General features: G+C 39.6%; 1 protein-coding gene across 1 annotated transcript in view; it reads right to left on the bottom strand.

The window, feature by feature from the left end:
* pcdh17 (protocadherin 17) overlaps nt 1-13,936 on the bottom strand; it is a gene marked incomplete at its 5' end in the record, with an annotated part of 56,197 nt that overhangs the window by 18,612 nt on the left and 23,649 nt on the right. Inside the window, 2 exons of the mRNA XM_083925717.1 lie at nt 12,862-13,034; nt 13,477-13,535. Of these exons, the coding sequence (XP_083781843.1) occupies nt 12,862-13,034; nt 13,477-13,535 (232 nt within the window). The remainder of the gene's footprint in view (nt 1-12,861; nt 13,035-13,476; nt 13,536-13,936) is intronic.

Below are 13,936 nucleotides of genomic sequence, written 5' to 3'. Positions count from 1 at the left end.
ATATCAATGTGTGTGTGCGTAAACCGAAAGAGGAGGTGCAAACATCCATAAGCTCTGTATGAAGATCCATCATACTTAGTTGTTTACACTGCAAGCCTTCTAAATCTCCATAATAGATCTTTGTTGTGGTTTGAGGTGGGATGGTGAGGTCAGCTGTTAATTGGTTGCTGATAATTAAAGATGCATCTTAAGCTTGCTGACATTGTCTGTGGGGATTTGGAGAATTGCCTTACAACTAATGCAGCAGAGAGTACTGCAATGTCCAGAAAATTATACAACTCTCCTCCATGCATACCGAAGCAGCAATTAAAACTCCTCATCTTAAAGTCGCAGTCTGCAACATTTGTTTGATCATATTCACTGAAGCCGATACTATGCTCTGATAGAACAACATAAATCATCTGGTTTTAGAAAAAAAAAAAAAAACAACACGCCTCTACGTGCACCTAGAGCTTGTTGTTTGTTTTGCAAAAACTCTTCACGCCCCTATCATTCTGTCCACTCAGCGCAGTTCACATTCCGTGCTCACGCCACAGACCCCCCCCCCCCACCCCCCACGCATGTTATGCTAAATGACGTTAGCAATTGCTATCTATGAGTAAGTTAGCCAGCCTACCTCCATGTAGCGTGTTCTCCGTGTTGTTTATCGATGAGAGAAGACACGCGCACTGATGAGCACTCGATGGGAGGGAAAGGAGGAGCTCTGTGGTAGTGGGGGAGGGGTTGGAGCATTGTAAACGTTAGAAATTGGACTGAGTTAACTTGATCTGCCAGACTTGCCGACTGCAGCTTTAAATAATTTACTTATCGATAGTCTGTGTGTTACCTACAATAGATGATTGTTAGCACGCTGCCAGTTTGGAGATTCAGACATGCTAAATTATGCTAAACTTATTTTCGCCACCAAAAGGTCCCATTTCAGTTAATGCTATATTAAGAATATTTTCACTACCTTTCCTCTCTCTCTCTTTCAGCTATGACAAAGTCTACCTCTGCAAAAGTTCTTAATCTACATACTCTACATAAAGGGAACCTCTTGTGTCCATAGTGAATGGCATTCCGTCGCTGCTGCCATAATCACTCATTTCTATCTTCTCGTGTTTGTTCATTCTATAAACTGCGGAAAAGGTGTGTGGCACAGATGTGCCTATGTGAAGGAATACATTGAGAAAATGTAATGACAAAAGGAAGGGCTGTCTGATGGCCAAGGTAAAGTCATGAAAATATTCTAAATATATTGTGCACTTAAACTGATAAAAATATTTAGTGGGCCTTTTTTAAGGTGACATTTTGGTGCAGCTACTGCCCCCGTCCACAGTGCTTCGTGAAAATGGTAGTGTTCTAACCATGATCTAGTGTAGGTAATACACTATAGTACCTCATACAGCTCCACTTCAAAAAAGCCTAACTATTCCCCTAAGTCTCACCTGGTTTCCACCCTGTTATGGAGCCATTTTCAGCATCATATGTCCACAATATAATAGATTAAATGGCTTGAATTATATTTAGGTTCAGTGGGTCTAATAAGTTTGTACACACTTAAGATCAGATCACCATGTCTTTACCCCACCCCTCTCCATTAAAATGTCAAACATCGTCATTCCTTCATCTCTTCTATCCAGTGCCAGTCACCGTGAGGGTGTTTTTCCTCTCTGTAGGGCTGTTTCCCGAAGAAGGGAGGTAGCACAGGGACAATAGCAGCCACCCAATTAAAGCTGTGTTGGCCTCGCAATTCCTCAAGGTATAGCCATGTGACAGTTTAATTAACCAAGCCCCTTATCTTAATTTAGCAGGATCAAAAAGTAACAAACTGAGGTTATCAGAGAAAAACACTCCCAGTCGTCATCCTCACATACCCAACGGAACACACATGCACACATTCTCTCTCTCAATCTGCATCACTATGAGAAAGCTGTGGTACAGTGCCACATGTGTAACAGAGATATTTGACAAATTCATACAGCAAGCTTGTATTTGCCATCCACAAATACCACAAAGCACTATTTATGGTGCAAATGCTTTAACGAATATTCATTACATCTGCAGGGTTCGGCCTAATGACAGGGACACACTGGTGGGTGTGTGTATGTGTGACTGGTGTGTCTTATCAGGGTATATGTTGACGTTGACAATTTTTTTTTTTTTTTGAACTGATGGCTTTGGGACTGTAGGAAGCCAGGCCTCATGCTACTTAAGCCAACCTCCCATGGAGCCTGCCCGTTGTCCTGCCCCTCTTCATCTATCCATCCATCCATGAGCTTCTTCTCATCATCTGATCACTCATCAAATAGTTGCCACGTTTCTTCCATCCTTCCTTCACTGTGGCCTTGTTTCTTTGATTTTTATTCTTTCAATCTACTTATCTGAGTTAGTATTTATTTAATACAAGTATGGTAGTATATACCCTTTCACATATCCAATTTGTCCTCTTTCCTGACATTTCTGATCATCCCATCCACTGTAATCGCATAAACCACATCCCATCTCTTTGTTTTAGCATTTCCTTTTTCTTCAAATACTCCATTATCTATAGCACTGCAGGCAGTGGACAAAAAGGACATTACTAGTTATGGTTGAGCAGAGAAGAAGTCCTGATGCCTTAGACAGGCTAGGCCCATTTATCTCTCTGGTTCCTGATGCGGTGTAACATGGGGAAACAATGCCCCAGGGTACCACAAATATTCATTCACATCAGCAAAAGGAACAGCCTGGACAAAGTGTCCTTTCGCTTGTATCATACAGATTCAGTGGAAGTTGTGCTGCATTAACTGTCTAAGGAAACTTTAATCAGGCATTTCATTGTCACATAGTCAGAGCTGAACTATTACTTGTTTGTAACTGCCTTTATAGAATTGATCAAACTAGAAGTTTTTGCAATTAATAATATCGCTGCGTCCAATAAAGTAGTACCAGGCACAATATTTGTCAAACAACAGCATTGTGTGATCCAAACCTCAGAAAACTAACCCGAAAATAATCAGCCGATTGGCTCTCCAAGCCAAGCAGCAACCTCTGGGGCTGCATTTCCATGAATGGCCACCTGAGGTTGTTTTCAAACGCAATTACCCTGGTACAAAAAACGTTTATGGTCTCTTTATATAAAATTTCTCCATTCATGAAAACTGTAGGGTGGAAGATTTTTTTTATACAACACATCTGTTTAAATTATATTTTAGGCTTAAAATTCTGTATAATTAAGGGCATGGCTGCTTTGAGTAAAGGGTAGGTGCCATCACAAGTTGGCTAGCATAGACTGTAGGCTTCATTTGCATCTCAGCTCCATCCATGCTCCACTTGCTTATTTCTGGATAAAACTGAAATTAGGCAGTGTCAGGCGCTGATGGCCAGAGCCACCCACATTAAGCTTCACATCGGCTCTTCAGAAACGCATGGAAGACTCAATTTTATCTATGGTCCCACCAAACCCATAGAAAACATATTGATATAATTGCACACTTACTGATGCTACTTTTCCACTGGATCTAGGTTTGTAAATTTTTCATTGTCAGTAGCATGCCACTTGTACTGAGCATAGAGGGAAAAGAATGGTACACAGTTACTGAGTTATACAAAATAAATTATTTTTAAAGTAACTGTTCTAGTATTGAAAATATGCAGTCAAATGTAAAACTAATTGAATAAGCATCACACATCATTGTTATCAGTTGATAAGAGAAATAACTCCTCTAATTGTGAGAACATGTTACAGGTATTAAGATTCTCATATGTAATACATCATTGTCAGTCAAGTACTCATATGTCACCATCCTTCTCCTTGTAATAAAGTTGAATGTCGCTTGACTTGATATAATAATCTAGATATAGTTAGGTAAGGATAAAGCATGAAATAACCTTCAGCTCATTAAAAATACAAAATTTACCACAGCTAGTGAAGGCTTGGATTTGTCGTGGCACTCCGCATTACAGCATTTTACTGCAAACATGTAACAATGATGTATAAAAGTACAATTCAGAGGTTTAATCTTTATTCTAGCACCAGAATATGAAGACTATATTCTAACTGGTACATGTCTTTGTAATGTTTCATTTATTTTATGACATGGACTTAGATCCGTTTCTTGCGGCCTGAAACAGATCCAACTCAAGAGACAAAAACTACAGATGGCAGCATTGCTTTAACTGTTACAATATCGACAGAAGTCTACTAGGACAAAACAACTTCTCACTGTTTATCAATCCATTTTTTGTACCATTAATTAACGAATATTTTACCTATTAATACCAATTAACTAACCAATGTATTCTCATTTAAATGTTTAAAAATCAGAAGCAGTACGTTTTTTGATATTTTTACTTGATACATTGTTTAAACAATCATCAAATTTGATACAAATGACATTTTCAAGACATATTAATCTGTGCTGAAAGGGGTAAGAATGATGATGTATGTGACTGAAAAGGATAGGTAGGAAGTAAAAGAGGCTAGAAAAGCATATGTGGAAGAGTGTGGTTAATGTCTAGAACCCACACACACACACACACACACACACACACACACACACAAACGCACATGCACACGCACACGCACACGCGCAGACGCACACACACGCCCCGGCAGTCCATGGACAGAGGACAGATGGCAGTGGAGTGGCTCGGGTCCAGGAAGTGACGATGTTCTGTATCATTATAATCTGCTCCGTAGTATCCTCCCTACTGCTGTGCTGGACAACATGTTTCACCCACTGAGAGCAGACACTGGAACAGCTCTTCTGCTGCTCTGTCACACATACTTTTAGAGCAGTGCTGTGACAACAAACTAACTTGTATTGTGGTTTCTCATTTCACCCTTAGAAAGGGAGTAATTTCTCTGCCACCATGATATTATTGGTGTAGCAAAAAACACATGCACAAGGCCAGTGCAAATGAATAGCAGTAGCTTACTTTTAAACACTCATCTTGACACAGAGGAGCCTTGGATTGCTCACGGGAGTTATTTATGTCAGCTAATCGACACACAGACAAACATGAGGCTGCACAGCACTGATTCTGAGCCTGTTTGTTGTTTTCAGTAAAAGCTCACTTGACACCACCCATAAGCTGAAAAATGGCAGGAACATCTCCACTCTCTGATTCCCGTGCCAGAGCTTCTATCTTAAAATACATCAGCATCAAAAGTTATGATAATGTTCTTATTATGTTTTCTATAATCACACATTTAACTAAGCTTTTCAATGAGATGTTCATGCCTGGGAAAATAGCAACAACAAAAGCATGTAGGCTGCACTGCCATGGGGCTCAGCCACACAATGTTAATTAATTTCATTTAAAGCACAGATGCCACATCTACAAGGTTCATGTGATTACAAAGGGAACAACTGGGAGCAGGAAAATGTCTGTCCTGATGATAGAGCTGATAAATACTCTGGGATTTCTCTCTTGTTGTTGCATTAGGGAATATAGCTTACATTTGTGTGGTAGAACAAGTTTGGCAGTTTTTTTTCAGTTGACTCTCAGAGTCTGGGTGTTTTTTGTAGGTTACTAGTGTGTTTACAGCAAGCAAGTCTGTGTGCATGTATACACTGCAAACATAAAATATGCAAACTCATCAAACTGCCCAGCCTGACTTTTTGTGTTCTATTGCATACAAATGAGTCATTCTAGAAAACACATTCAAAGAATCTGCAGGTTAGGATTCTAACAAGAACTTAACAGAATGTATCTTTAGCTAGACCCACAGGTCAGCATTAAACATTAATACTGTGCATGTAAAATCCATTTCCCAGAGACCTGACAAAAATAAAAATAAAAGCGAGACATAATAATATCACTAAGGGTTTCCTGGACCCAACAGTAGATGAAACTTTAACAATATAGAGAACAGAAGAGTGTTTCACTTTAAATCTCTAGGACTCTGGATTAATCCTCATACTCAGTATGCCTACATTTTTTAATGGACCTTGAATAACATTTCCACAGCATTTAATGGCTGAGTGTGTTTTTTTTTTATGTCTTATGTGAGTGACCACCCACTTGGATTAATACTCTGTAATGTTCTCATTACAGAGGGTTGTGAGGATGGGTGAGAAATGCATCTGTGCATTTAGGGGCAGCAGCACTTACTGCAAGGGAAATGCACTCTCAACTCGATCTAATGTAGTTTTTTAAAGATGAGTCCAATCATGCTATGATGAGAGGTTGTAATGGTGCTTCGAGTGAAATAAGACATATTTTTACTCATTGCTTCCATAAACATTCCATAACTATTCAGTGTAGCTACAAGGGTGAAGGGATAATGCCACAGATTTATAGCCAAAGTAGTAAGAGTCCGAGATATTCATCAGTCCTCTCCAAAGCTGCAGTGCCACAGTGCTTGAGATAGGCTTCACCGGCTGAATGAGGATCAAGGGGTGAGCCGCCGTGCAGGAGGGCTGAGGTTTAGAGGTGGAAATCACACCCCACAGCCAGTCCAGCCCAATATCACACACACTGGGCACAAAAGGAAGGACACAAGAATGGACATTACCCTCGATGAACCACAATCATAACAATGGAATTTAATAAAACTTCATGTATTAAAGAAAATAGACTAATCCCTATAAATCTTCCATAATGAGAGAGAAGAAATCCTAAGACTGTGATATTTCCCCTCCCTTCACCCCACAAGATTTTAGGCTTTCCACAGGATTCCACTAGCTTAGCCGCAAATCGCCTCACTGCTGTGCGATACCGCCATATCCTCTAAGAATGGGGTGATCTAGCACGCACGCGCGCGCACACAAACACACACACACACACACACACAAATCGTATTTGAATTTGAGTGATGTGTCCTGGAGAAATCCAGATTGTTGATGGTTCTTATTTTCCACAGCAAGAAAGTAGCTGGTGATGTTGCCATGAATCAGGCTATCAGCCCAGCCAGGGACAGGCCAGGGAGAGCTGAGAAGATGAGGAGCAGGAAAAGATGAAAGGCTCAGAGAGAGACAAATCTTCTCTGTCCAATGGCTCCCAATAGAAGAAATATGAGCATCTGGCTGGTGTGTTCAGATGTTGCTTGTTTTTCTAATCTACTGCCCAAGGCCATGCTACAGACCTCTGGATCATTTCTTTAAGGTTTGATATTAAAAAAGAACAGATACTTCCATAGTTGTAATAATGATGACTGATGAAAAGAGCTAACATGCAACCAGCGAGGTGGTAGGTGAACAGAAGCTCTGTAGTACATCAAGTCCTGCTCATGCTGCTATGAAAGAGTTCACTGGAATAGAACAAGTACATGTCTCCATTGGAATAACACTTGTAAACACACTATGACAGCCTTAATTAATAACGTTTAAACAGACGGATGTGATAGCATCACATGAAACCATGGCTCATCCATATGCTACTTGTTTGGATTAATGTTTATAAACCCACTAATTACAATTCTCTCAAATGAAGCCCCTCTCTCAGCAGATGTTTGTCCATTAACCTGCACAATTAGTTTAACATTGTGTGGAGAATCACACATTAACAATGCCCTCTCTCCACTGAAGAGTACATCTCGATGGAGACTTTAGTTTACTGCACTAACTTGCTTATAGGATACATTATACAATACATAATAAAGGTACTTGCTGTTTGGATGGATGGAGGAATAAAGGTACAATTGTCAACCACTCCCTTTTATTCATTCAAGTGTAAATCAATGCATTATATTTGTTGTTGTCACTAATGATATATACATTTACTAAGGACAAGTTTTTTTTATGCAATATTGCAATAAACCTCTTCATCATTTGACCAAAAGGTATGAAATGTATGAATACCATACATTATAATAACACATATATTGTATACAAATATTACAGCTGAGGACATAATATATCAATGGTTAGGGGGAGATAGGAACCATATATTGTTGTGTCTGAACTGTTTGTTTCTCTCTTTGTCTCTGTCCTTCTTTTGCTTCAACCGAAAACTGTACATAAACAATACCTTACAATGAAGAAATAACTAATATATAGATATATAAAGACTATTTTAAATCAACATCTTTTTCAAAACACATTTTTAGACAGCTCTGAAAAAATGTAAATGATTTGAGTGATACACATCTCATGTACTTATAATACTATATTGTCTTGGTCACATGGGTGCACACTTTTCCCCCTAAAAAGGTACATTTGGTTAGCCATAACAAAAGTATTTAATAAGTTGTACATTATAAAAAAATAAATATCCGCGAAATATACATGCATTTTCGATTGCAAACTGAATTGCATTATATATTAACTGCACTGTCCTACGTGCACCATTTGTACCAAAAATGGCATACATACATAACCATGAACTGTGATCGTCAAGGCTGATGGTGATGTATTTTGAATACAAATTCAGAATGATTTGAATTATAGGTGTTATACGCATCTACCCACCATATGAAAACGTGTCTGCATTTATCAGTCCATGAAATATAAATTATGTCGAATAGAATGCCCTTTTACAACAGTCAGATAACGGTTTATTGAAGTCCAGAGTGAGGAGGAAAGAGGTTGCCATGGCTGCAAGTGTGAAAAGGGCATCTGATCTGACTTCTGACCAGTCAATTAATCTTGGAATTGCATTTTTTTTTTTTTATTATTATCAAAGGTTCACTCATGATTTAAAACTAATTGCTGCGAAAAGGAAAGACTAAGATTGTGGAGCCTTGAAACACTTTTGGAAAGTACAGTAATTCTAGAGTCTTAAGATTAACACTGCCACAAGGGAAGATGGGGGAATATTAAAGATGGATTAAAGTCTGAATATTAAGTTTGCTTGGTTTCAGTGTGGAAAACTCATTATTCAACAAAACAACATAAAATGATTTCATTTTCTCCTGATTTTACAGATGATTAAATGTAAAGTCACGCCCTCTTTTGCTTGGACGTGACACAATGCCAAAATGAGGACTCATAAATAAATTATATGAAATTGTTTTTTTAAGGATATATTGGGCTTATTGTTTTGACGCCTGTGTTTAATTGAAAATGCTAATGATGGGAAAAACAATGGTGGTGAAATTCATTAGCCTTATTTCTAAAGGAATAAATAGTGTGCTCGTTATTCACAGAGGCATATTCATATGAAATATTAACAGAACAATATATTGTGACTGTCGTTATGTCAACAGAAATTCGATATTTGACATGACGAGTTAATATTCCAAAAAACATCAATACTTAATTGGTAACATGCCAACTTATAGGTTGCAGAAAGATATGTGAATGAAGGATTAACTAGAAAACACTCGAATCCTGCTACATTGTATTAGTAGCTTTAACAGTTTTTTTTAATCTTTTGAAATTATATATAAAAGAGTAATTAGTCTGCGAGTGCTGCATAAAGACATAAAAGGTTCACATCATCAGTTCAACACTGGCCTTAAATTTACCAATGTCATTCAAATCTGTGAGGTAGTTTTTAAGATATCCTGCTACCAAACAGAAGGCTAAACATATATAAGATCATTGCACATCTGTAAAGTGTACATGCATCCAAGTTCAGAGGACTCACTGACATCCTCAGCACCATATACTGTATAATTAATAAACACCTGCAGAGAAGAAAAGCCTGATATAAATATAGGGTTTGATGAGCAGCAATTAAATATTCAACATGGTTTATTTGTGTACAGTACATATGTCTGGGTGTGCATTTACATAACTGTTTGGGTGTGTATGTGCCGAGAGTTTGCGTGTGTGAGAGCACTTGACAAAGACTTCCCTTATTTAAGCTATTCACAAGCTGAAGGGTGATGTGGGGGTGGGGATTTCTTTCTGCCTACCATAAATAATGGGGAAAAAGTCAATTTCATCATCACCTACTGCGCGGTCAAAGGAACACATCTCATGCTGTCTCTACTCACTGTATCCATGCTGTCCTTGTAGTATCAAATCCTCCTCCCACATCCTGTTTCCCACTCATGCCTCCCTTTTAAAGCAAAGCAGGCAGCTTGCTTATTACACTCCCATCGCAGCTAATTAGGACAGGTCAGCTGGTACAGTCAAACAGTATCCCTGTCAAACAGTGTCCCTACAGTGTCCTACTCCTCTTCCATCATCCCTCTCTCTCCATTTCCTCAGACAGCCCTATCAGTGGGTAACATCTCCCTACACCACTGCCGCCTGTCTGTTCATGATAGCGACTATAGCAGTCATCTCCACAGAGGCGAACGATGTGCTGCCAGCCACTCTGCCAGAGCCAGACAAGCCTGTATCAACGTCCGCTCCAGGCACGTTGGAGCATCAATTAATCGGCGTTTAAAACCAGCAAAAATTGCATTTGATATACTTAAGCTTAATTAATATGTTGCTACCAATTTTGCATGGCTAATTAATCAATTTGAGACAAGTCCCTAGTGCAAAGATGTCCAGATTATGTTGTCGGCAAAGGAAACCACACTAACTACCACTACTACATGCAGGGGAGATGAATTCCAAGCATGGTAGTGGGAAGTTGTATGTTTGGTCTACCAATGCCAATTACCAAAGGAGAGCATAGAAATTGAGGGGAAAGAAATATAAGGCAGAAAAAAGACATCGGAGGCTAGTGACTATTAAGGCTAAGAACTGAAAAAGGGTTGGGGATTGATTGGGACTCGAACTACATGCTTTGTGCACTTGTAGTTCTGTTTACACTGAACCAGTGAATGAGGCTGCAGAGTCCTGGCAGGCAAGCAGAGAGAGATACAGAGAGTTAATTGGGAGGGCTACGCTTGGAGAGAAACAGAGGACTTAAGATGGGATGAAGGAGGGAAGTGGGGGTGAAGGGGTAGAGAGAGACCTATGAAGTAGATGCTAAGTGTTGAGATGATAGGCATATCTGTCCGCTTCCATGTGTATAGTAAATCTGTGTGCACACAGGGAGCTTTATTTAAACCACAATTATCAATACCTCAAAGCAGAGCAGCACAGTACACCATATTTAATTTAGAAGACCATGTTTTAGTTTCCTCAATTAACTTTTTCTTTCCCCTAAGCCTCATTAATAAGCCATACAATTATGACAATAAATTAACTGTAGCAGAAGACAGTAGCAGATGGGACTACTCTTGAACTCACCAGGCACAAGGTGACCATCTTGTGATTCATCTTTAACAGAAAGAGTATATAAAACATAAAAACCTTTCTAAGCAGATGACTGTAATTTGAGAGGCAGAAGAACACACCGTAACATTGTTTTCTCATGTAAATATGAACTCAAAGTGAGGCATAATTTTCTGCTTTGGAACATTCAGCTGGTATCTCTTAATAAAGATGCACTGGAAGACTGCCAGGGCAATGTTCACCATCCTTCACTCATCACTGCTCTTGCACCATGCCTTGGCCTCCTACCCCTGCCCTCCCCCACAGCTTAACTAAGCTTGCATGTTATTGGCTAAACACAGCCAGCTGCAGCCAGTTAACTGTCTAATCTCACATCAATTGATTCCCCCCCAAACAAGGAGAGGTGGAGAAGTGGAACCAAAGTCGTGGATAGGAGGAGAAAACACAGTGGAGGGTGAGAATAAATGGGAGGGCAGTGGTGAGTGAGAAACAGGCAAAGGCAGGTTGCTGCCTGAGTTTCCAGCAGGAGTGTTTGCTTATGGGTGCTACAAGCTCTTGTTCGAGACCGTCAAAAAGGATACCGATCGATGGCAGCACACAGAAAACACAAAAGGCGGACAGACAGGCTGCGGTTGACACTATTAGGCGACAGTACACATCCACCAACAGCCCTGGGATAGTTTTTACTCACCGACGACTGCCCAGCACACTCTTACGCACACATTTGTCATGTGTTTTGTGTATGTATGGGAATGTGATTCTTTCTGTCCCTCATGGACAATTAAATTGGAACATTTTGAAAATGAGAAACATATGGAGCTTTTTAATTGGCTAATTTCTCTTGCCAAAGTGTGCAACTTTTTATCATTCTAAAAACCAATGAAAAGGAGGGAAAAATGATATATAGTCAGACATGCATATTGCAGCACAGAGTGTTGCACAAAATTGTCAATGTCTTTCCGCATAGTAAAACCACCCTTCTGTTCCCTGGATTAATAGCACCATTACACAGAATCTAAGTTTGGTATACTGCACTGATCTTCTGGATCCATTCAGTGAGATACATATTTCTTGGTGTCGGGACCTTAGTGAATTTGTATTTCTGTACAAATATCTGTTTTGCCAAGCAGGTAATGGCCCACACCGAAGTACATAAGTGGATGAAGCTACAGTGGGAAATATACCATGCCACCTCCTGCTGTCCCATTACTTCTTTTTATACCTACGTACAATGTTGGCTTTCTCGTCTCCCCTGACCCTGCACTAATCGTGTGAGGTGGCTGGGGTAGGTAGGACTGCAACAACTCATATCTGGGGAGTTATTGTTCTACACATGTCAAGTGTAATCTGCCCGACCAACAGTGCTTAGAATAATTATTCATATTTAATCACCACACCACGAAACTACATCTCCTGCCGCTCACTAAGTCATTTTCCATGTTCCATTATCAAAGTTTCAGAGACGGGTGCTCAGGGAAGGGGGACTAAATGGAGAGGCTGAAGTAGTTGGGCTTATAAAAACATAATGGGCTTGTCTGCTTTGATAAACTGAGGATGCGTATAGAATGCACACTCGCTCCCACCCTCAAATACACACATGGACAAACACACACATTAAACGAGAAAAGTGCAGGGAACAAAGTAAGGGAGAATAAAGTAGACGAGTATTAGTTCAGATTGTGAGCGTTCAGGCAAGTCAGGAGCTCAATTTTTCATACAAACAACGACAGCACTGAAAAAAACGGATTGATAGTCATTCGGTTTAAGGGTGCCTGGCTTGCGTGGAATCTTTCATTTCTCATGCAGCCAAAATTTGTCGAAGAGGGCTCACCTTGCTCCAGAGGCGGTGGTTTCACGCCTGTAGCCTTCAACTTGAGGGCTTCTTTTGCGGACATATCGCAGCAGGAGCCTTTGTTGGTGTCCTGGTCACTGTCAGCCTGGTCACTGTCACCATGACCACTGTCTCTGAGGCTTGCTCGCTCTGGGTCTTTGAATGTTGAACTACTAGACACCAGCAAAGAGAAGAGTGTTAGTACACAGGGGGATGAGAATTTGTCAAGGCTTTTTTATTTTTTTTAACCCTCAGAGGAAGTTTAGAGACAGCATGAAACATTGATGAGCATCCCTGAATGCTTAAGTAAAACAAGAAAAAAATACAATAGGATTTAGAATGTAATAAAATGCTTCTAAAAATACTGTGCCAGCTGTACTGTCTGCCAAAGGAGACTAAAGATGAAACAGAGCATCTTGTGTGCGATTATATTTTATGTATTATAGGGAATACGGTTAGTGACCACTTTTAAACCTGATTAAATGTGCATGCCCTCCTTCCTCTCCCCTGCTATGACAGTACAATTAATTGTCAGTTTAGGGACGATGTTGGAGCTATTGGAGAAAAGAAAAGAAAGTCTAAGTTGTAATGACTCTTATAGATCCCAACTCTTACCTTTGAACAAACTGTTGTCTGCTACCCATATAATTAGGCTCAGTGGGGAAATTCTCCGTCTGTTGAGAAGAGAGAGAGAGAGAGAGAGGAAGTATGTAATGGGCTCTACATGAATGAGTGTAAGTTGTGAAACAAGATCTCCCAGTGACATATGATTAATTATGCAGAAAAAAATTAGGTTGGGGAAAATAAAATACTTGGGATTTTGATCTCTATATCGTTTAGGTTTAAGCATTTCATTAACCACATAAATGCAGCCTAATTAGCTTTTTGAAAGTAAAATGCAGAGCTGAACATCACATCTGGCAGACATAATAAATAACCTCTCGGATAATAGTCTTTAGGAGCAAAGAAAATGTGACAGCTAAACATATCCAAATTACAGCACTATTTCTACATGCATTTAAGTGCTATTTGCTTGTTTCTTTCACACCATTTCTGTGAGAAATTGTTGATTCTC

Source organism: Echiichthys vipera, assembly GCF_963691815.1.
Source record: "Echiichthys vipera genome assembly, chromosome: 1".
Classification (NCBI taxonomy): Eukaryota; Metazoa; Chordata; class Actinopteri; order Perciformes; family Trachinidae; genus Echiichthys; species Echiichthys vipera.
This window is presented reverse-complemented; position numbering and strand designations above follow the sequence as displayed.